This window comes from Gobio gobio, assembly GCF_949357685.1.
Source record: "Gobio gobio genome assembly, chromosome: 25".
In the NCBI taxonomy this organism is placed as follows: Eukaryota; Metazoa; Chordata; class Actinopteri; order Cypriniformes; family Gobionidae; genus Gobio; species Gobio gobio.
In genome coordinates, this window is record NC_137121.1 from 26,496,997 (window position 1) to 26,519,259 (window position 22,263).

The window sequence follows — 22,263 nt, forward strand, 5'->3', positions numbered from 1 at the left end:
AAGGGCAGAATATCATCATACAACTCCATTAGAGACCTTAGACCTCAATTGCATTGAATCAATTACACTAATAAGAGAGTCTAAAGCATTACAATCATGAGCTGGTAGGACTTTATGGCTGTCCAAACAGATTACGTAAGTCTGAAGTCCAAAGGCACATGGCCTGCTGAATGAAACACTGACTGGTTCTATAGCAACTCTTTTATTTAGAAGGAGGGACTTATTCGACCATATTGCGCATTACACTTTCTCTCAATTCATAACTAATACTAATACTGCACGTCTTTTGTAGAGGCTAGCAATAGCAAGTTATCTTTGAAAGCATAAGATCCCACCCTCCCTTCAGAGCGCTTTCCAAAGCTACGCCTCCTAGCATCACGAGAGACGAAGAAACTACCTTATGTCTCAAAGCACATAACATTACAATAAGAATGAACATAAGCAACTTAGAGAGCTCTGATCAGACCGCGCCGTTGATAGTGTTGACCTAGAAATGCATAAATTTGAGCCACGAACCGCTCTTAGGATAACATCACAAGTTTATCTCTTCCAAATTGCAGTAGTCATGGCGTGAACGCAACATAAGCTCTTTTTGGTTCAGGAGGAACTGTAAAAGGTGGCTGCCATTTTGGTTGTGGTGCTCAGTGCCTGACGTCTGTCTAAATCTGACGACGTGTGATGTCTTATGAAAATAGTTATGAAAATATGTTGACAGGCAGGTAGGATATCATATCCTTGCATTCAGACTAGGTCTGGCCAGTATATTGAGTTTGTACAATATGCGGTAGTGTGATCAGGCGATAATGTGGATCTTTCCGAATTTAGGGAGTGCATGTCAGGTCTTGGTCTTGACTCGGTCTCACCTTCCCTTAGTCTTTGTCTTATCTTAGTCTCAACCCCTCAAAGTCTTGGTCTTGTCTTGGTCTCAACACACATTGGTCTTGGTCTCGGATTAGGTGGTCTTGACTACAACACTATTGTCAGGAGTGGATGAGCCTTCTGCTAACGAAACTTCACAGACTTCCATGAACGAGCACCACCACACGCATTTGTGTCAAACAAACAAAGCACAATAGAATAGGAGTGCCATAATTCTGACTAAAATATACTGTGGCGAGCAGCGAGGCTGAGGGACCGTGAGAGCGGGACGAGGCCGCGGTCATTATGATGATGAGCGCCAGCTGCGTGCCGCATTGGCCTCGTGTCTCACGGAGGAGTGACGGGAGTATAAAGGAGGAGCGACGACAGTGAAGGATGAGAGAGGACCAGGCCTGGACTATGATTTATATTTTGTTTACGTTTTGTTTATGTATGTGCGCGGCAGTCGTCCGTGAGGGGCTGCCGCTTTTACTTTTACTTTGTTTGTATTATTTTGATTAAAGTATGTTGTTTATTGTTCGCCGGTTCCCGCCTCCTTCTTCCCCGAACTTACATACCTCGTTACATATACATTTTGTTAACATATTTGTTGTTGAACAATAAATGTGCCATGTATTTTATGCAATAACTGTAAAGTGACTATTGTAATGGGGTAGGTAATCAAAATAGCCTAAAATAGGCTAATTAGTCTGTGCTTTAGTCTAGTTTAGTAATATTAACTTTTGATTTAAAAATCAATATTTTTATTTTTAGATTGAATGTAGCCTAATGTGATGACCCTTTTTTGCATGGTTATGCAAAAAAGATGACCCTTTTGACTACATGGTTATATTCACTATATTTGTTTTCATAGCCTTCAATATAAACATTGTGTGTAGGACAACATTGGGAAGGATGTGAAATTCGTTTTTGTTTTTTTTGTTTTTTTGTATGTATCGCCATTCAGACAAAAAATACAGATATGTTTTTTTTTTTTGGTCCATATCGCCCAGCCCTCATTCACACCAAATGCAATGATAGCAAATGTTTCTGGATCAAATCACGTACCATGCCTTTAACTGAAGCTATTTTGGATTTTGTTAGATCTTTATGTTGGTAACAGTTAGTTTTTACCTGAAAAATCCAAGTAGGCCAAGCCTGTATTGAATCATGACCACAACTACATCCTGATAAGCAGCCAAACCATATGCCTCAAATGTGGATGCAGAGGCCATTGATAAACCTCCACCATGGATCCCAAACATAACCTTTTGCAACATTAATAAAAAAAAATATTAAAATGCAAACATATATGCATGAAACAGCAACAGCGCTCAACCAAATCATTCACACTTACAGGCAACTTGTCATTTGCTCCAGGTTTAGAAGGTGTGTAGACGTTGAGGTAAAGACAGTCCTCTGCTGAATCAGGAACCTTTATATTCATAGATATGTTGGCTACAAATTCTTCAAGTAGCTGCTTATCCTGCAGACATCTGGGACAGACACAGAGTAACACAAGTGACAGCAATTGATGTCCAGTGTAAAAACTAGGACCAAGCAAAAGCATCAATTTACAGGTGGATTACGGTAGATTACTATAACTCTCACATGAGTGGCTGTTTTGTAGAATCTCTCACACCGTCCCATTTCTCTGCAGGTTGGGGTGGAGCGAGTCTCAATGAACCCACGGGTGGCTTGGCAAACGGAATGCCCAGGTAAGAATGGACGACTGTGTCCTTTCCCTTTACTTTCACGTGCAATCCTTTCAGGACCCCAAGTTTGGTTTGCAGGACAGGACCTGCATAATTCATTAAAAATAGAGCTTAAAGCTATTTTTTTACAGTATGATTTGCTATTAATTTTCACATTTATTTATGACAATAATATTTAGTAATATATACTAGACTTATTTATTGATTTTATATTTATTTAATTTATGTTATATGCTATATGTAGGCCTGTCATATACACACCTTTAATAGTGTTTTTTAAAACAAGACCTGTCAATGTGCGCATACATGTCCAGTTACTTTTTGAAGTAAAAGCGCCCAAAAGCATGTTAGTGTGGAGCCCCTAAAGGGATGTGGTGGTGGAAAAAATATGGGAAGCACATTTGTGAGGTCAGGCACTGATGTTGGACGAGAAGGCCTGGTTCGCAGTCTCCGCTCAAATTCATCCAAAAGGTGTTCTGTTGGGTTGAGGTCAGGACTCTGTGCAGGCCAGTCAAGTTCCTCTACATCAAACTCGTTCATCCATGTCTTTGTGGACCTTCCTTTGTGCACTGGTGCCCAGTCATGTTGGAACAGGAAGGGGCCATCCCCAAACTCTTCCCACAAAGTTGGGAGCATGAAATTGTCCAAAAAGTCTTGGTATGCTAAAGCATTAAGAGTTCCTTTCACTGGAACTAAGGGGCCAAGCCCAACCCCCGAAAAACAACCACACACCATAATCCCCCTCCACCAAACTTTACACTTGGCACAATGCAGTCAGACAAGTACCGTTCTCCTGCCAACCACCAAACCCAGACTCGTCCATCGGTATGCCAGACAGAGAAGCGTGATTGGTCACTCCAGAGAACATAGAGTCCAGTGGCGGCGTGCTTTACACCACTGCATCCGATGCTTTGCATTGCACTTGGTGATGTAAGGCTTGGATGCAGCTGCTCGGCCATGGAAACCCATTCCATGAAGCTCTCTACACACTGTTCTTGAGCTAATCTGATGGCCACATGAAGTTCGGAGGTCTGTAGCTTTTGATTCTGCAGAAAGTTGGTGACTTCTGCGCACTGTGTGCCTCAGCATGCGCTGACCCCGCTCTGTGATTTTACGTGGCCTACCACTTCGTGGCTGAGTTGCTGTTGTTCCCAATTGCTTCCACTAACATTATAATACCACTAAAGTTGACTGTAAAATATTTAGTATTGAGGAAATTTCACAAATGGACTTTGCACAGGTGGAAACCTAACACGGTACCACGCTTGAATTCACTGAGCTCCTGAGAGCGACCCATTCTTTCACAAATGTTTGTAGAAGCGTCTGCATGCCTAGTGCTTGATTTTATACACCTGTGGCCATGGAAGTTATTGGAATACTTGAATTCAATGATTTGGAGGGATGTCCCAATACCTTTGGCAATAAAGTGTACAATATTACATTTACCTAATGGCATAATCTACCATAAATCTTAAAAGAGAATTATTAGTAATGTTTTGGAATAGTGGTGTGTTCTTGTAAGGATCTGCATTACCTGAACCCTTAAAATGAGCTAACCTAATGTAGTCAATTTGATTCAAACAAGAAAGGCTAATTATATTTTTAACTTGAGTCAAACCAGTTAATTTACGGTACTATATTATAAGTACATTTTCATGTTAACAATTTTTCAGTGTCCTTTTTTTTTTTGGCCAAGCAAAATACAATCAAATCTTTTAATGAAAAATACAGCATATTAGAATTATTTCTGCAGGGTCATGTGACACTGAATACTGGATTAATAATGATAAATTCAGCTTTGATCGCAGGAATAAAAAGCATTTTACAATATATTCACAACAGCTATTGTATTATTGTATTATTTATTAATATTGTGTTTTTACTGTATTTTTAATCAAATATATTCAGCCTTCTCCTTTCAAAAACATTTAAAAAGTCTTAATTATTGCAAACTGTTATTGCTAGTGTGTAAAGTAATGCATGTGAACTAACTAGCAAATAGCCTATATTTATTTTAGTAGGCTATATGACACGTTCCTTCACTGGACATAGGCTACTTGAAAATGAAAGTTGCCAGTTTTACCATGTTTTAGTGAAAATAATATTTTGAGTTTTATGAATAATTTTCAAATGACTAATATCACTGAAGCCTGGACACGTATACACACAAACATTCACTCTGATATGCTGAAAACTGCTACGTTAATGTTTCTTTGTGTATTGTGTGTCGAATAACGTAGCCTACAATCTGAGAAATTCAAAATGGTCAGCAGTAGTTTGCATCCCTGGAAATCAATGTGCATTGTTTAACTTTTTTTTTAATCGTAAACAGTCGGGAAACATTGCTGTATTGACTCCTCAAATTCAGCTGTTTATCTTACCTCGGTGCGCTGCTCGTTCTCTTTCATAGGTTCACTCGACGCTGCGTCACTTTATGACGTAATGGGAACGCCCTCTGGGTGTGCCGATTGTCTGAAGCCCTTATAGAATCACGCCAATTCATTGGCTGATGGCGCGGGCGCCGCCCAGACGCTCTGACGTCGCCACAAAATACTGGCGCGCGCGCCATCTGCTCCTCAGATTTCTCTGCCTTCACGAAGCGGCCATTTCATGCCCTTCGGTTTCTCTGGCCCAAATTTCTGGATTTTCAGTCGACCTTTATCTTCAGCACTTCAGCGACTGCGGATTGTGGAACATTGTTCTCCTTGCGGTGAAGTGTTATGGAATTCCGTCGTTGCCCACCGCCGTGCACTCGCTTCATCGCAATTGACGACCCCCACAGTAAGTGCGTTAAATGTTTGGGGTTTTCTCGCGTACGTGAGGCGGTTCAGGGTTTTTCTAACTGCAAGTACTGCGATAACCTCCTTCTCAAAACCCTCCACTCGAGGCTCGCGGTTTTTGAGAGGGAGTCTTCTGTTTTCCCCCGTCGCGCTCCAGAGGCCACGCAGGCCTCTCTTGGATCCGCAACCTGGGGTTCGGATGTTGAGCTCGAGGATGTGGAGTGCGAGCAGACGGGTCTCGCCCTTTCTCTCCCTCTCTCCCCCGAGCACGTGCTCGGGACTCCGTCCGTGGAATACTCGCATGACTATCTTTGTCCCAGCCCGGAGGCACGCGATGCGGTTTCCTTCGGACTGGATGATGTCTTTTTCACTGCAGCGTCCGACTCCGAGGATTTCGGGCCTGCTACTAATGACGACGCTCTCCCACCTAGCAGCCAGGAAGCGCGGCCATCAGCGGCATATGCGGAGCTCGTTGACGTACTTTCGCGCGCTATGGAAAAGCTCGCTATTGAGTGGCCGGACGAACCCCGCGAAGCTCAATCTTCTCGGTTGGACGAGAGATTCCTCAGTGGCCCTAATTCCAGGCCATCGCGGAGGAAGCTGCCGTTTTTCAGTGATCTGCACAGTGAGATATCCAGATCCTGGAAGCAGCCGTTCTCAGCCCGCCTAACTAACGCAGCAGCCACTGACTTCACCAACCTCGTGGGTTTTGTGGAGCAGGGCTATTCCGCCATTCCCGCGGTTGAGGACACGCTGGCCACTCACCTCGCTCCTTCTTCAGCTCCCTCGTGGAAGTCCCGCCCCCTTCTTCCCACTAAACCAAGAGCCATGCCAGCCTGACCAGCCGCCGTGTAGGACTTACCGATAAGGGCGGAAGTGGTCCTACACGGCGGCTGGTCAGGCTGGCATGGCTCTTCATACTATGGCCATTCTCCAGACCTATCAGGCGGATGTGTTAAAGGATATGGACGAGGGCGCCGGTTTGACACCGGAAGCAGTGAAGGAGCTGCGCAAAGCCACGGATTTGGCTTTATGGGCTACTAATCACACAGCTCGCGTTATAGGACGATCAATGGCGGGCGCGGTGGCAGCAGAGCGCCACCTGTGGCTCAACCTTACTGAGATCCGCAACAAGGAAAAGGTTTTCCTTTTGGACGCTCCGGTTTCTCAATCTGGTTTGTTTGGGGAGGCGGTCAACACTGTGGTTGAAAAGTTCAGAGCTGCAAAATCCCAGTCTGCCGCTATTAAGCAGTTCATGTCGAGGAGAGCGAGGGACTCTCCTAACCCCTCCCCCTCTCAGTCCAGAGAACGCCCTTCCTACAGAAGGGAGTTTACCAGTAGGAGGAGCGACCAGAGTCATCCCCCACCCACCACCTCCTGTCAGAAACTGAAGCTTCCGCGCCTCGATCGCCCCCCGGTCGCTGGTCCCAGTATAGCTCCTAAACCCCACCCCTCCATGTATTAGAATGGACGCAAGACACACTAAACAATTCAATTACACTTCAAATAATTGTTTCCTAAAGATAGTTTCTGTCATTTTAGGCATTTCATTTCAAGTGTTTGTTTTTTAAATAAGTTGAGTTTTAGTTAGTTATTTGATGCTATAAAAACAGGGGTGTGACGTCATGATTGACAGCTGAGATTGACGGCTTCTCTAAGTGAAGTTGTCACTGAGGCACTAACAGACTTTTTTGGGGATTTTGGGGAGGAGAATGGAGCTTTAGCTTGAATTTCTGCATTTCTATAACTGTTTATTTCACACCAACATAATGAATTGTTCTGCATCTGTGAGAGTGTGGGCGGGCTTTTGATAATCGCGCCTCTACTTCCTGCTCTTTACTGCGCAACCCCGAGATAGCTACTGCGCAGACTCGGTCCCAAGATGTCAGCGCCGTGAGCAGGCCTATGAAAGCTTCAACTCTGGTCAGCCGAAGTCAATGAAGTCGCGTTGTCCATAGTTTTTACGATCTATGATCCAGCTCTGTCACTTTCGCCGCCCAGCGCGCCTCGGAATACAGAACTGACTCGATCCACGCCCTTTCCGGCGCTGAAGGAAGGAGACGCCATTTGCTTTCTCCCCTCACGTATAATTGGCTCACCATCCGCCGCTCGTCCAGACGGAGACACATCCGGTCTTCTCCAGGAATCAGGGCGGCCCAGTCTTCCAACTCCACCGTCTACTCCGTGCAAGGATGCCACGTGCTCTCCTTCGCGGATGGCCACACCCCCCTCCGAGGTCCAGCTCGACACCCTATCACAGGTATGTCCACCGCACCTCAACACACCACTCCCTTTGTCAAATTTCTCCCACGAGTGGAAGCTTTTGCCGAAGAAAGAAGAAAGACGGCGGTTTGCGTCCCATTCTGGACCTTCGCCGCTTGAACTTCCCCCTCTACAAAGGGAAGTTCAAGATGCTAACGCTCAAGGCTATCTTGTCACAGATACGTGCGGAGGACTGGTTTGTTACAATAGACCTGAGAGATGCTTACTTCCATATTCAGGTCGTCCGACGACACAGGAAGTTTCTCAGGTTCGCCTTCAAGGCGAGGGCTTATCAATACAAAGTCCTTCCCTTCGGCCTCGCCCTGGCACAGAGGAGGTTCACTAAGTGTATGGATGCTCCTCTGGCCCCGTTGAGGCTCCAGGGCATCCGTATTCTCAATTACCTGGACGATTGGCTCATTCTGGCCCACTCCAGGGAGTTGGCGACTCACCACAGAGATGTCGTTCTTCGGCACGTTCAATCTCTTGGTTTGAGAGTGAACTCCGACAAGAACGTTCTTACTCCGGCTCAGCAGACCACCTTCTTAGGTGTTCATCTGGATTCCGTTCCGATGCAGGCCCGCTTGGCTCCTGCTCGGATTTCCAGCATTACAATATGCTTGGCCCGCTTCAGGCTCGGCCATCATGTATCTGTAGGTACGTGTCGCAGGCTCCTGGGTCTCATGGCTGCAGCTTCCCCGGTGCTTCCCCTGGGACTGCTCCACATGAGGCCCTTCCTTTGGTGGATGAAACGCTCAGGGGCTCGGTCAACAGGATCGGCCCTTCGCCTATTGAAGGTGTCGCGCGGCTGCTTCCGTGCCCTATCAATGTGGCGGGACCCTCTCTTTCTTCGGAAGGGGGTCAAGATGGGGGCTGTTTTCCGTTGCCAAATGGTCACGACGGACGCCTCTCTTACCGGCTGGGGTGCGGTATTCGAGGGCAGACCGGCATGCGGGATCTGGGAAGGGGAAGTTCTCTCCTGGCACATAAATTGCCTAGAGCTGAGAGCTGTGTCCCTGGCCCTTCAGCACTTTCTCCCCTCACTCAGGGGACATCATGTCATTGTCAGGACAGACAACATGGCGGTGGTGTCTCATGTGAATCGCCAAGGGGGATCACGGTCACGCACCCTGGACAGGCATGCACGCCGTCTCCTCCTGTGGTCTCAGGACAAACTTCTGTCCCTGAGAGCAGTCCATGTACCCGGAGTCTTGAACCTCGCAGCAGATTACCTGTCGAGGCAGAAGCTCAGGTCGGGGGAATGGATGCTGAACCCTCAAACTGTGTCACAGATTTGGGAAGTGCGGAAGTGGACCTCTTTGCCTCGAAGGAGTCATCTCAGTGCCGGCTCTGGTTTTCTCTGAGCTTTCCGGCCCCATTGGGGATAGATGCGTTCGCGCATCCATGGCCCAATCTGAAACTCTATGCGTTCCCGCCCATCAAACTGATTCCGGCGGTTCTGTGCAGAGTGAGAGAGAGTGGGGTCAGCCTCCTGCTGGTGGCTCCACGCTGGCCGTCCCAGACTTGGTTCTCGGAGATGGTTCTCCTCCTGGACTCCCCCCCCATGGGATATACCGATCAGAGAGGACCTTTTGTCCCAGCTTCAGGGCAGGATTTGGCATCCTCACCCGGAGATTTGGAAGTTGTGGGTATGGCCCATCAAGGGCCAGTAGCGCTAAACACTGGTCTTCCTGCCGACGTTCAGGAGACCATTGCGAGTGCGAGAGCTCCCTCCACTAGGAAGCTCCATTCCTCCAAGGGGAGGGTCTTTGAGTCTTGGTGCTCGTCCCATCCGGTAAATCCAGTTAACTGCCCGGTCGGTCCAGTTCTGGAGTTCCTGCAGGAGAAGTTTGCTGCTGGAGCAGCGGCTACCACCCTTCGGGTTTATGTCGCCGCTATCGCTGCCTGTAGGGAATCGGACGAAGTTCCTATAGGCAAGCATAGACTGGTTTCGTCTTTCATGCGAGGGGTTAGGCACCTGAGACCAGCACGCTCCCCTGGTATTCCCTCTTGGGACCTTTCAGTGGTCCTTGAAGGGCTAACAATGGCTCCATTTGAGCCCTTGGAGTCAGCTCCTGAGCGAATTCTGACTCTCAAGGTTGCTCTCTTGTTAGCACTGTCCTCTTTGAAGCGAGTGGGCGATCTGCAGGCCCTCTCTGTTAACGGGACCTGTATGGATTTTGCTCCTGGTCTAGTCAAGGTTACCTTAAGACCTAGGCCAGGTTATGTGCCCAAAGTTTTGTCCACGTCATTCCGCTCTCAGGTGATCACTCTTCACTCCTTTCACCCCCCTCCTTTTGACTCGGAGGAAGACGAGAAACTTCATCTGATCTGCCCTGTTCGAGCATTGAAGTGCTATGTAGACCATTCTGACTAGGGCTGTCACTTTTGTAAAAAAATCCTGTTCGATTTTTGAGAAACAAGTGTTCATTGAATCGATTCTAAAATCGATTTTAAATGATGTTTTCATTTTCAATGCTAATTATAGCCTACGCCAATCCACGGACAACTAACGGGGCATTAGGATGAAAGTAAAGAGGGCACTTGAGACGCACAAGTCAGCAATATTTCTGATGATTTATTTTGTGCACAATGACAAACAGGAGTGCAACATTCTGGGGAAAAAAACATTAAGCAGAGTGGACTGCCATAACGTCAAAGAAAAACATTAGCTACAGGCTTTAAAATGGCTGTGTTTACGATTATAAATTCCACAACAACAACAAAAAAATTGTAGCCCATGAAAAGAGGTTGAAAATAAAGCTTAAACATTTACTAGCCTACACTGAATGTGAAGTTTGTGTGGATAATAATTTAACGTAATTATTCAACCGTTCAAAATGACACTTTGAATGAACTTAGCTTGCGAACAGGCCATGTGTTTTTTTTTATTGAACGTAACCGACACTTAGGCTATGCGGGCATTACTGATGAAACGTGCAAATAGGGCTCTATTACAAATTATTGGACAGGAAAACAAGTCTATCAACATTTTCGGGGTCCAGAGCAGAGCGTTTTTTATTCACTATATGCCCAGCTGTTGAGAAGACGCGCTCCGACCGCACTGATGTTCCAGGGACACTCAGGTACTTCATTGCCAGCTGCGCAAGGTGGGGGTATTTCGAACTGCCAATCTTCCACCACAAAAGCGGGTCGCTGTCAGCTGGCAAAGGTGGTTCCTTTTCATAAATCAACATCTCCTGTCGCTTTCGACGTCATTCACTCTTTCGTAGACCCTTAGGGCATTTCGGGTTGAGCGAGTGGCGCTGAGAGGAATGAGAAAGCTGCTCTCCATTCTGGAGGAAATAGCGCTCATTCTTTTCTACGCACACAGCATTGTCACAATATGACCTCATGCAAGTTTTAAAAACATATTTCAACATATTAATAATACCTGTTAATAACTTTTTTATTTGTTTAATTTGTTCAAAAATAATAGTGTACATATTTGGTTAAAATCGATTCCCTATTTTCGTTTTCGAAACTTGTGTTGGTTGGTCCGATCGATTGTGCAATCAATTTTCGAACGTAAAGTGACAGCCCTAGTTCTGACGGATGGAGGAAATCTAACCAGCTCTTGGTGTGCTTCGGTGCTGGCCGCCACGGGCTTGCCGCATCGAAGCAAAGGATTTCCCATTGGGTGACAGAGGCTATTTCCCTGGCTTATGATGTGCGTGGTATAACTTCACCTCTTAACATTAAGGCGCATTCTACCAGAGGTGTGGCTTTCTCTCAAGCGCTTTTTAGAGGGGCTCTTTTGGAAGATATTTGTGTAGCGGCAGGTTGGTCTTCCCCGTACACTTTTGTGAGATTCTATAGCTTGGATCTCGACATGGCTCCGGGTTTACATGTCCTATCTGCTTAACCTGGCCATGCAGGTTATCTGGTGTTCTTTGAGCCAGATACGGCAGCGCTTTAGCTTGGTGTGTTTGGTATATCGTTCCCATTATGTCATAAAGTGATGCAGCGTCGAGTGAACCTATGAAAGAGAACGTCTCAGGTTACTTGCGTAACCTATGTTCTCTTAGTAGGGAACGAGACGCTGCATACGCTGCCAAGCTCCTCGCACTGCTGACAGGCCTTCCTTTTCGGCAGAGAAATCTGAGGAGCAGATGGCGCGCACGCGCGCCAGTATAGTGTGGCGACGTCAGAGCGTCGGGTCGGCGCCCGCGCCATCAGCCAATGAATTGCCGTGATTCTATAAGGGCTTCAGACAATCGGCACACCCAGAGGGCGTTCCCATTACGTCATAAAGTGACACAGCGTCTCGTTCCCTACTCAGAGAACATAGGTTACGCAAGTAACCTGAGACGGTTTCTGTGGACAATAAATCCTGCCTCCTTCGATTTGATTGGATATCTCAAACATTTTGACATTGACGAGCGCTTTTAGACCACTGAGACAGATCAGGCAAAATAGATTCGAGTTTTTCCCTCAAGTGGGTTCAAAATAATTTTTTTTTTTTTTTTTTAAAGACAATGGAGATGGAGTCGGTGCTTCCACCTATGCCACAGATGTGACCTTTCCATTTGAAACTGCATTGATTTGGACCTTCAACATTTTGGATGACATTGTCCATTGTGGAATCCTTTAACAAAAAATCCTGAACTGTTTTCCTCAACAACAACAAAATATATATATTTTTTTTCGACTCAAGATATAAAGACATGAACATCTTGGATTAGATGAGGGTAGCCTAAGTATCAGAACATTTTCATTTTGAAGTGAAGGACAAAACCTGACAAATGTCTTGAAATAAATAATCTGAACAATGTTTTGAGGTGTGGTAACCGTAGTATAAGCGGAATAATTGACTCCGGGCCATTGAATTATTAAAATTAGAAAATTATTACCTTATTGGGAGAAATCCGACTTACCATCCTCTGCTTTCACAGTGTTTAGAAGAGTCAGTGCGATCAGCATGCAGAGTGAAAACACGACAGACTCCCTCATCGCCATGCCGTAAAGACAGTCCTGCAGCAGAATGAGCGTTTACAAGCTTTGCACGGTTCTTTACACAACTGCGTGATCGGACTTTGAACTATGGGAACTGACTGTGGTTGCCAGTTTTTTTTAAAGCTGTAATTTCAAGGGGGCCCAAATGCAATACACTGAACAAGGGTTAGGGTGCTTTCACATCTCTAGTTTGGTTCATTTGGTCCGAACCAAGGTCAAACAATTATACATTGTAGCATTTTGCAGCCTTTTTGGTTCCTTTTCACACCACACCAGTTGAACTAGTTGAAACGAACCAAAATGCAGTCACATGACAACATCCACATCACTCATTGGCCATGTCATATTTCCTAAACTGCGACTGCGCGGGCTGGTTTTGTCCCTGGCCATAATCTATTACATTGTTTGTATACACCACAATATGCAAACAATACATTTCTATAATGAAGTGCGGATGCGGCTTGAAAACAACGTTCTAATGCACTGCAAACGGAGAGCGCTCATCGCTCGTCACTTCAAGCAAAGATCGCGCTGTTCTTGTGAGTTTTCGAAAGTTGGGAGTGGGACCTAATATGGTCATCAGACCAAATTTCTATGAGGCTCCGCACCTCCTCACTACTCCAAGTTTGTCCGCGAGCTGCCATGCTAAAGTGCAAACTGTCAACAAACATTTCGTCATCACATAATGCACAGCGCAGCTGACCACGGCAGCTGGTTTAGTCCAAAAATGATCAGTACTTTTTGCAGTTGGGTCTGTTCGAGGTCGGATCACGTTCTCACCACAAACAAACCTCTCCAGAGTTCGTTTGAAAGTGTACTGAGACCACCTCTTCAAGGAGGTCTTGGTACGCTTGTTTGGTTCGCTATTGCTGCTTTCACACCTGACCAAACGGGAAAACGAACTCTAGTACGATTCAACCGAACTAAATGAGGCAGGTGTAAAAGCACCCTTCAGGGCTCTCAAGTCTCACGCATTCACCATGAGACACACACATTTCAACCATAGGCCGTAAAAAAAATATGGATGCGACTTCATTCTCTTCCGCTGAAGAAAAGTGAAGCCTAAGGTCTGAATATGGCGCTGACATCTTGGGCAGATTTGGGGCAGAGTCTGCGCGGTAGAGAGCAGGAAGAAGAGCTGAGATATCAAAAGCCCGCCCACACTCTCGCAGATGCAGAACAATTCATTATGTCGGTGTGAAATAAATAGTTATGGAAATGTAGAAATTAAAACTAAAGATCCAATCTCCTCCCGAAAATCCCCCAAAAAGTAAATTGGTGCCTCAGTGACGACTTCACTCAGAGAAGCGCTCAATCTCCGCTGTCAATCCTGACGTCACACCCCCAATAGCATCAAATTAACTAATTAAAATCAAACTTATTAAAAAAACGTCCACTTGAAAACTCCCTAAAATGACAGAACCCAAATTTGGGGAAAAATTATATGAAGTGTAATTTGATTGTTTAATTTGTCTTGCGTTCAAAACAAACACAAGTAAACACAAGTAGTGAATTGTTACAGTTCATCCCATAGTCCAGGTTAGTTGTAACAGACCCTGGGGTGAGATGTAACATTATTATATACACCGGGGTAATATGTGACATTATGAAATAAGGATTATGACCAAAAAAAAGTTTTGAAAGTTATTTCTTCAATACAAGTGTGTGCATGTGAATGAATAAAGTAAGCAAATGCTCCTTTTACGTCCCTCAATTTGTCTTTCTCTTCCAAGACCTAGTTCAGGGGTGTCCAATTCTGCTCCTGGAGAGCCACCATCCTGCAGAGTTCAGCTACAATCCCAACTACACACTTGAAGCTAATCAAGGTCTACTAGGCATACTAGACACTTTCTGGCAGGCGTGTTGAGGCAAATTGGAGCTAAACTCTCCAGGACCGAGTTTAGACACTTCTGACCAAGGCATACTGAAATAAAAAATAAACAAAAAAACAAAAAAAAGGTACATAACTAAAAATTTACGTGGGGTACGCTGTAACATGCTTCATTTATGTTACAACTAACCCAGAGTCTTTCACCTAACAGCTAACAGCCAAAACATTGTTTGAAAAATATCTACACAGACACACAATAATTTAACTTTGATGAGTTTAACTACAAAGCAGGAATTGCCAAAGTTTAAAAAACGTTACTTTTTACACCAAAATTGTGTTTGGCTCGCCAGGAGAACGGTACTTGCCTGACTGCATTGTGCCAAGTTTAAAGTTGGGTGGAGGGGGATTATGGTGTGGGGGTTGTTTTTCAGGGGTTGGTTTTGGCCCCTTAGTTCCAGTGAAAGGAACTCTTAATGCTTCAGCATACCAAGACATTTTATACAATTTCTTGCTCCCAAATTTGTGAGAACAGTTTGGGGATGGCCCCTTCCTGTTCCAACATGACTGCGCACCAGTGCACAAAGCAAGGTCCATAAAGACATGGATGAGCAAGTTTGATGTGGAGGAACTTGACTGGCCTGCACAGAGTCCTGACCTCAACCCGATAGAACACCTTTGGGATGAATTAGAGCGGAGACTGCGAGCCAGGCCTTCTCGTCCAACATCAGTGCCCGACCTCACAAATGCGCTTCTAGAAGAATGGTCAAAAATTCCCATAAACACACTCCTAAACTTTGTGGAAAGCCTTCCCAGAAGAGTTGAAGCTGTTACAGCTGCAAAGGGTGGGCCAACTCCTTAAGCCATTAAAGTTAAATTAAGTCATTAAAGTTCATGTGCATGTGAAGGCAGGTGTCCCGAAACTTTTTGCAATATAGTGTATGAATGAAATGGCTTCTGGAAGTCTCGAACGAGAAAAAAAATGTAGGGTGGGACTTGATTTTGTTAATCAGGAAATGATTGGATGGTTGTAGTTTGCTAATCTCATGTAAGTGACAGGTTGTCCAGCACTCACGCCATTTTTTTATTAACAAGGTTCGGGAGGAGCACGTTCAGATAATTGACACAAGTGGAGAGCACTCAGCTAATCAACAATAAGAAGTATATATATGCAGAAGTCTTACGTCCGTTTGTTGACAGTTTATCAGCATCCCTCTACACTTTTAGTTCTAACCACTTATACAACTTAGGTACTCTGGGTTCGGGCTAAATTCCGAGCTCAAAGCCTTTCCCCCAGACAGCACGCCAAATACACATTTGAATTTACTGCCTGATCATGAGCCAATATAATCCTCTTCTCTTTTACGTTGTAACTGAATAGAAGAGAGAACGTTAAGGACAATTCACTCTCTAATAGGCTGCTTGTTTGTGTGTTGTATTAGGAAATAAAAGATCCAACGAAACATGGATCCGGTTGCACATGGACAAATAATTGATAGTAAATACTACAAAAGTCAGTTTAAACAATAATAATTTTCAATCTTGATTTCATGGTGATTTAAAGTGTATATACATATATATAATATATATATACACTCACCTAAAGGATTATTAGGAACACCATACTAATACTGTGTTTGACCCCCTTTCGCCTTCAGAACTGCCTTAATTCTACGTGGCATTGATTCAACAAGGTGCTGAAAGCATTCTTTAGAAATGTTGGCTCATATTGATAGGATAGCATCTTGCAGTTGATGGAGATTTGTGGGATGCACATCCAGGGCACGAAGCTCCCGTTCCACCACATCCCAAAGATGCTCTATTGGGTTGAGATCTGGTGACTGTGGGGTCCATTTTAGTACAGTGAACTCATTGTCATTTTCAAGAAACCAATTTGAAATGATTCGAGCTTTGTGACACGGTGCATTATCCTGCTGGAAGTAGCCATCAGAGGATGGGTACATGGTGGTCATAAAGGGATGGACATGGTCAGAAACAATGCTCAGGTAGGCCGTGGCATTTAAACGATGCCCAATTGGCACTAAGGGGCCTAAAGTGTGCCAAGAAAACATCCCCCACACCATTACACCACCACCACCAGCCTGCACAGTGGTAACAAGGCATGATGGATCCATGTTCTCATTCTGTTTACGCCAAATTCTGACTCTACCATCTGAATGTCTCAACAGAAATCGAGACTCATCAGACCAGGCAACATTTTTCCAGTCTTTTTGGCTCAATTTTGGTGAGCTCGTGCAAATTGTAGCCTCTTTTTCCTATTTGTAGTGGAGATGAGTGGTACCTGGTGGGGTCTTCTGCTGTTGTAGCCCATCCGCCTCAAGGTTGTGCGTGTTGTGGCTTCACAAATGCTTTGCTGCATACCTCGGTTGTAACAAGTGGTTATTTCAGTCAAAGTTGCTCATCTATCAGCTTGAATCAGTCGGCCCATTCTCCTCTGACTTCTAGCATCAAGGCATTTTCGCCCACAGGACTGCCGCATACTGGATGTTTTTCCCTTTTCACACCATTCTTTGTAAACCCTAGAAATGGTTGTGCGTGAAAATCCCACTAACTGAGCAGATTGTGAAATACTCAGACCGGCCCGTCTGGCACCAACAACCATGCCACGCTCAAAATTGCTTAAATCACCTTTCTTTCCCATTCTGACATTCAGTTTGGAGTTCAGGAGATTATCTTGACCAGGACCACACCCCTAAATGCATTGAAGCAACTGTCATGTGATTGGTTGATTAGATAATTGCATTAATGAGAAATTGAACAGGTGTTCCTAATAATCCTTTAGGTGAGTGTGTATATATATATATATATATATTTGACCTCGAATAATGCAAAGAAAGCTAGTTCATATTACGTTATACTACACAATATCAATGTTTTAATTTAGGAAGAGTCAATATATGATGGAATAACCCTGATATCCAATCACAGCTTTCATGCATCTTGGCATGCTCCCTATCAGTTGGTCGCACTTAATGGCATTCCTGGCAAAAAAAATATAGCAGTTTGGCTTTATTTAATGGCTGATGACATCCATCTTCCTCTTGATCACATTCCAGAGGTTTTCAATGGGGTTCAGGTCTGGAGATTGGGCTGGCTGTCTTGGTCTGGTGGTCCTGCATCTACAACATTATTGGCCTGGTTGTGTGGATTGGAGCATCATCCTGTGGGAAAAAATAATCCATAAAATTGACGAACATTGTCAGAGCAGAAGGAGGCAATCTTTCTTTCCGGATATTCTTGTATGTGGCTTATATGTTATGCCTCCTTTACAAAGACGTAATCATTTTCATTTTGAATGGTGGGATCATATGCTTTTTTTTTGTTCAATGAAAAAACAGAACTCACAAATAAATCAAAGTCAAAAAAATTTTTTTTATTAGTTTACATTCATATCTGCTTATGACCATACACAATGTTTATATGCTTGTCTAAATTACCCACAATTTCCAATTAATTCCCTCTAATTCCCATTAAGTTTCCAACTTGGAATATTTCCAAAATTCCCCCGTTTAACTTCTCATGGAAAGTTTCTGGAAATTTACCAGAAATTTGCGACCCTAGTTCTGACCCCTTTTTTTATCATTCACTGTCCTGATTCACAGATTGGATACGAATGCCATTTCATGTTGACTTCAGTTCAGAGTTTCCCTCCAAATTTAATGACAATTTAACAAAGCACTGTGCCTAAAACGGCAATTTATACATTTATGCTGTTGCAACTATTGAATTTATTCTAAATAATATGTAATTTAATCTGCTTATGTTGGCTGCTAACTATTTGAATCATATTTCAAAGCATTTGTGCAAACATGCTGATTAATAATTACCCTATTTACTTAAATTTCTCAATTACCAAAGGATAAAATCAAGTTCTGCCCCCTTTTTTCCTTGTTCAATGTCCTGATTCACTGAATGCTGTTTCATGTCGACTTCAATTCCGAGTTTCATTTATACATTTGTGCTGTTCTTTAATTTCCTTATTTTTAAGTTCATAATTATATTGAAAGTAAAAATGTGTTGTCAATAAGTGTGATCATTTTATGTGCATCAAAAACAGCTCCATTAGTGAGTCAAGCGCCTGGTACGGGTGATGCTAATCTGGTTAAATGGAAAAAATTTACTGGTTTGTCAATAATGTCAATAGTTGGATTGTTGTCGTCTATTTAAATTTGCCAGTTACAAAGACTTGAAGCGCAAACTCATGACTAGTTTACACACTGTTGAATTCAAATTCAGGGAGGTTTGTATCTTTAGCCTTCGTACTATTTATATATTTAAGTGCTTTGTGCTAATTTTTTTACAGTTCTAAGTGCTCTGTTTTCTCTCTGACTTGGCGAATAATATCTGGAAGCGTCTTGGTCATGAACTCGTAGTGTTTTCCCTTCAGGTTCTTGCCGGGTTTCTGTTCCAGTCCAATACCGAGATACTCAGCCTTATCCTCATATTCAGGCCAGTGTGTCAGACCCGGACCATTCGGAGACCTGCCGATACAAAAATAGACCTATTAGAGTGCAGAAACAATATACTTTTGTTCATCTACACAGAGAGAGAAAATCAGAATGGATATTTTACCCAGTGTGTGCAAAGTTCCCCCAGTAGGCCATCACAGTCCTGCATAGCTCTTCCTCTTCCTTTGTGAAAGGAGCTAAAGGGATTGAACAGTTAGATGAAAATGCCAGTGTTGGTAAAGAATTTGTTTTTATAATCATGATTCGTACCGGTTGCTTTGAGATGAGCTTTAGCAAAGCAGGTTCCCTGAATAAAGAAAAGTTCATCCGTATGGTCGACACCAACAAAGCTGGGTCTCTTCTTCTGGACCATACTGGGAGGATGCTGGAACTCGTACAGGTAAACCGGCGCTCCTGAAGCTAAAATCACAACAGAGATCCTTGTTTTACAGACGTTTGAAATAAATTAAAATACGGTTTTACTTAAAGAGTAGTTCACTGTGATTTTGGGGAGCTAAAGGATAATAAAAACATGCACAATAGACTTTAGTTTTCTCTCTCTCTCAATGATTCAGTTCGGTGATTTGGCTGCATTCTGAAATGAAAATATATAATATATAAAGTATTTTAATATAAATATAACTACTTAAAATATTGTCATTCAAATGACTGCAAATATTATGACACCCCTTCACTATACACAGTGTTTACACAGTTGCAATAGTTAAATATGAATTTATGAGTAATTCACTGTTTCTCACCGCTGTGGTGTTTTGCCAGTTGGAGGGCTGGGATATTAAAAATCACGTCCCCCATCATCTCTCTATAAAGTTCTCTGATTTTAACAGGGTCATTTGTGTTGCCCAGATACTCTTTTGCCACCAGGTCAATGATCCATCGGTCCCGGGGCTAAAGGGAATTGCGTTCAAAGCACACAGAATTCAAAGAAAAACAAGTGAAGAAAGATTTCCAATGTACTTCTCACTGAAAGGTTAATATTTCATATTACATAATATTACATTGTATTGAGTCGTATCTTACGTCAGGATAATTCAGGGTCAAGGTTTTTGTGGCTTGCTCTTTATCCATCCCATCAACCCATCCAGGACCCGAAAAATACTATAACGAAATAACACTCAACTTTATGCATCAAAAAATAAAACCTAAAATATGAATATACTGTAAATGCATTGGAGATCTCTGTATGTGCGTCGACATACAAGTTGACACCTTTTATTTTCAACAAGTGTTTGATTACCTTGAATATTTTACTTTTAAAGTGTATCTTTCATGTAGTGTGTAATATTTGTTTGTGAATGTAAAAGGTCTGGAAAGTTTCAAACATCAAACTGCAGATAAATATAGTTATTGTCGCCAAAAGAAAGAATCAATTCTGAACTGAACTGCCTCAGTAATTCCAGTCTTAATTCCAACTTGAACCTGTGTAGGTTTGTAACAAATTGGCAAAATGCCAGCCTATAGTCTTTGTTGGCTGCCTATGAACAACGCCTTTGTTGACCTGCCATTAAACACTATAATTTTAGCTGAGACTGGAAGACTTGTCAGTCTTGGAAGGTTGGTGTCAACATGTTGAGACAATGCCTTTTTCTGTGCTATGAAAGCAAATTCATTTGCATGCACTTCCAAAAGATTAGACCAATCAGAACAAACTGGGCCACCTGACCAATCAGAGCAGATTAGACCAACAACAACAGACTGGGCCATGTGACCAATCAGAGCAGAGTAGACCAATCACAACAGACAGGGCCATCTGACCATTGTGACCAATCAGAGCAGAGTAGACCAAACACAACACAGAACTCTATGAATCCTTTTTAATATAACAAACTATTATGTAAAACTACTGATGAATAACACTTTGTTTAGTAAAAGTAAATCAAGTGAAAACCAGGTGAAAGATAAGCCTGCATACAAAATAAATGATGTTTTATTAACAAGGGTTGTGAGGAGCACATTCACACAGGTGGAGAGCACTCAGCCAATCAACAATAGAGGTATATATACGCAGCAGTCCTATCTCCGTTTGTTGACAGTTATCAGCAACCCTCCACCACCCCTTCTCCACACTTTTAAACTCTAAACCACTTACATATACGGGGGGTACTCTGGGTTCAGGCCTAATTCTAATTCTCTGGGTTCAGGCCTAATTTACTCTCTATAAATTATCTGTAAGTGCGAACTTGTGAATACTACTATGAATACTAATGCATTTCTTTTGCTTTCTTTATTCAAATAATAGATGTTTGGTGATGTGTGATATTGATTATATAATAATAAATGTAATATTTACTCACTGTGGGCAGTAAAAAGCCAAACTCATCATTAGTAATACCAGTGATGAGAGGAACTTTACTGAACTCTTGTTTCCAGACGATCTCCGCTACCGGCTTGTGAAGGAAATGAGAATCCACAGCAGCACTAAAGTGCATCATCTTTAACTATAAACACAGCGCAAACAATCCTCATGAATGACAAAAAATATATTCTATATATATTCTAAGCTTTAGTATACTTTATATTAAATGATTATATTGTGATGATGAATATATGATAAAGCATGATATCCCTTGTGAAGAATAAGTGTGCTTAATTGTATTGAATGTGCTCTTGTAGTGTACTTCAAATTGTAAAAATGCATATTAAAAAAAATTACTTGCAGGGATTGCAATATTATTGAAAAAAGCCACTTTTTTCTTTTCACATTTTTCTTAATGGCTTATTTTTATGAAAAATGTCACACCTTTTTGGAATATTCCAAAACGTCCTCATCAGACCAGCCCATGATGCAGTCAACTATCTTTGATGAACTGCTACTGTCACAGTTGCATGATTTGGCTGCATTCTGCAATGACGACCAACATGAGGACTTGAGAAGACTTTTAAATAACAAAATGATGAAAATATAAGAAGATTATGAAAGGAAATTAAACCTGGGCTATCTGTAAAGGATTAGCCATCACTAAACCATTCCAAAAGGCAGTCCCGCTTTCTGCAATGGCACGATGAAACAGACCAGAAGCCAACGGTGAAAGAATCTTAAAGACATAATGACACAGAAAGTGACTCGATCATTCAATCCAAATCATTTTACAATCATTACGGCTGAATTATGGCTTCTACAGATAGTAAATAAAGATGCACACCAGCGTGGATACACTGATTCCTCCTGCAGACTCTCCAAAGATGGTCACTGATCCAGGATCTCCACCGAAACTGTGGATGTTCTCCTGGACCCATTGAAGAGCAGCCACCTGGTCCAGAAAACCATAGTTTCCTGGCGCGTGTTCATCTCCTGTGCTGCAAAAGAAAACAAACCTTTTATCTGAACCCGTCATTAAATACAGAAAAATGGATTCATATAATAAGGCTAAAAT

At 43.0% G+C, this 22,263-nt stretch overlaps 1 protein-coding gene across 1 annotated transcript in view; it reads right to left on the reverse strand.

Annotated features, from left to right (window-relative positions):
• The window catches only part of ces2b (carboxylesterase 2b), a 75,714-nt gene that overhangs the window by 21,972 nt on the left and 31,479 nt on the right, over nt 1-22,263 (reverse strand). Inside the window, exon 29 of the mRNA XM_079809658.1 lies at nt 1,993-2,045. Coding sequence (XP_079665784.1) covers nt 1,993-2,045 — 53 coding nt within the window. The remainder of the gene's footprint in view (nt 1-1,992; nt 2,046-22,263) is intronic.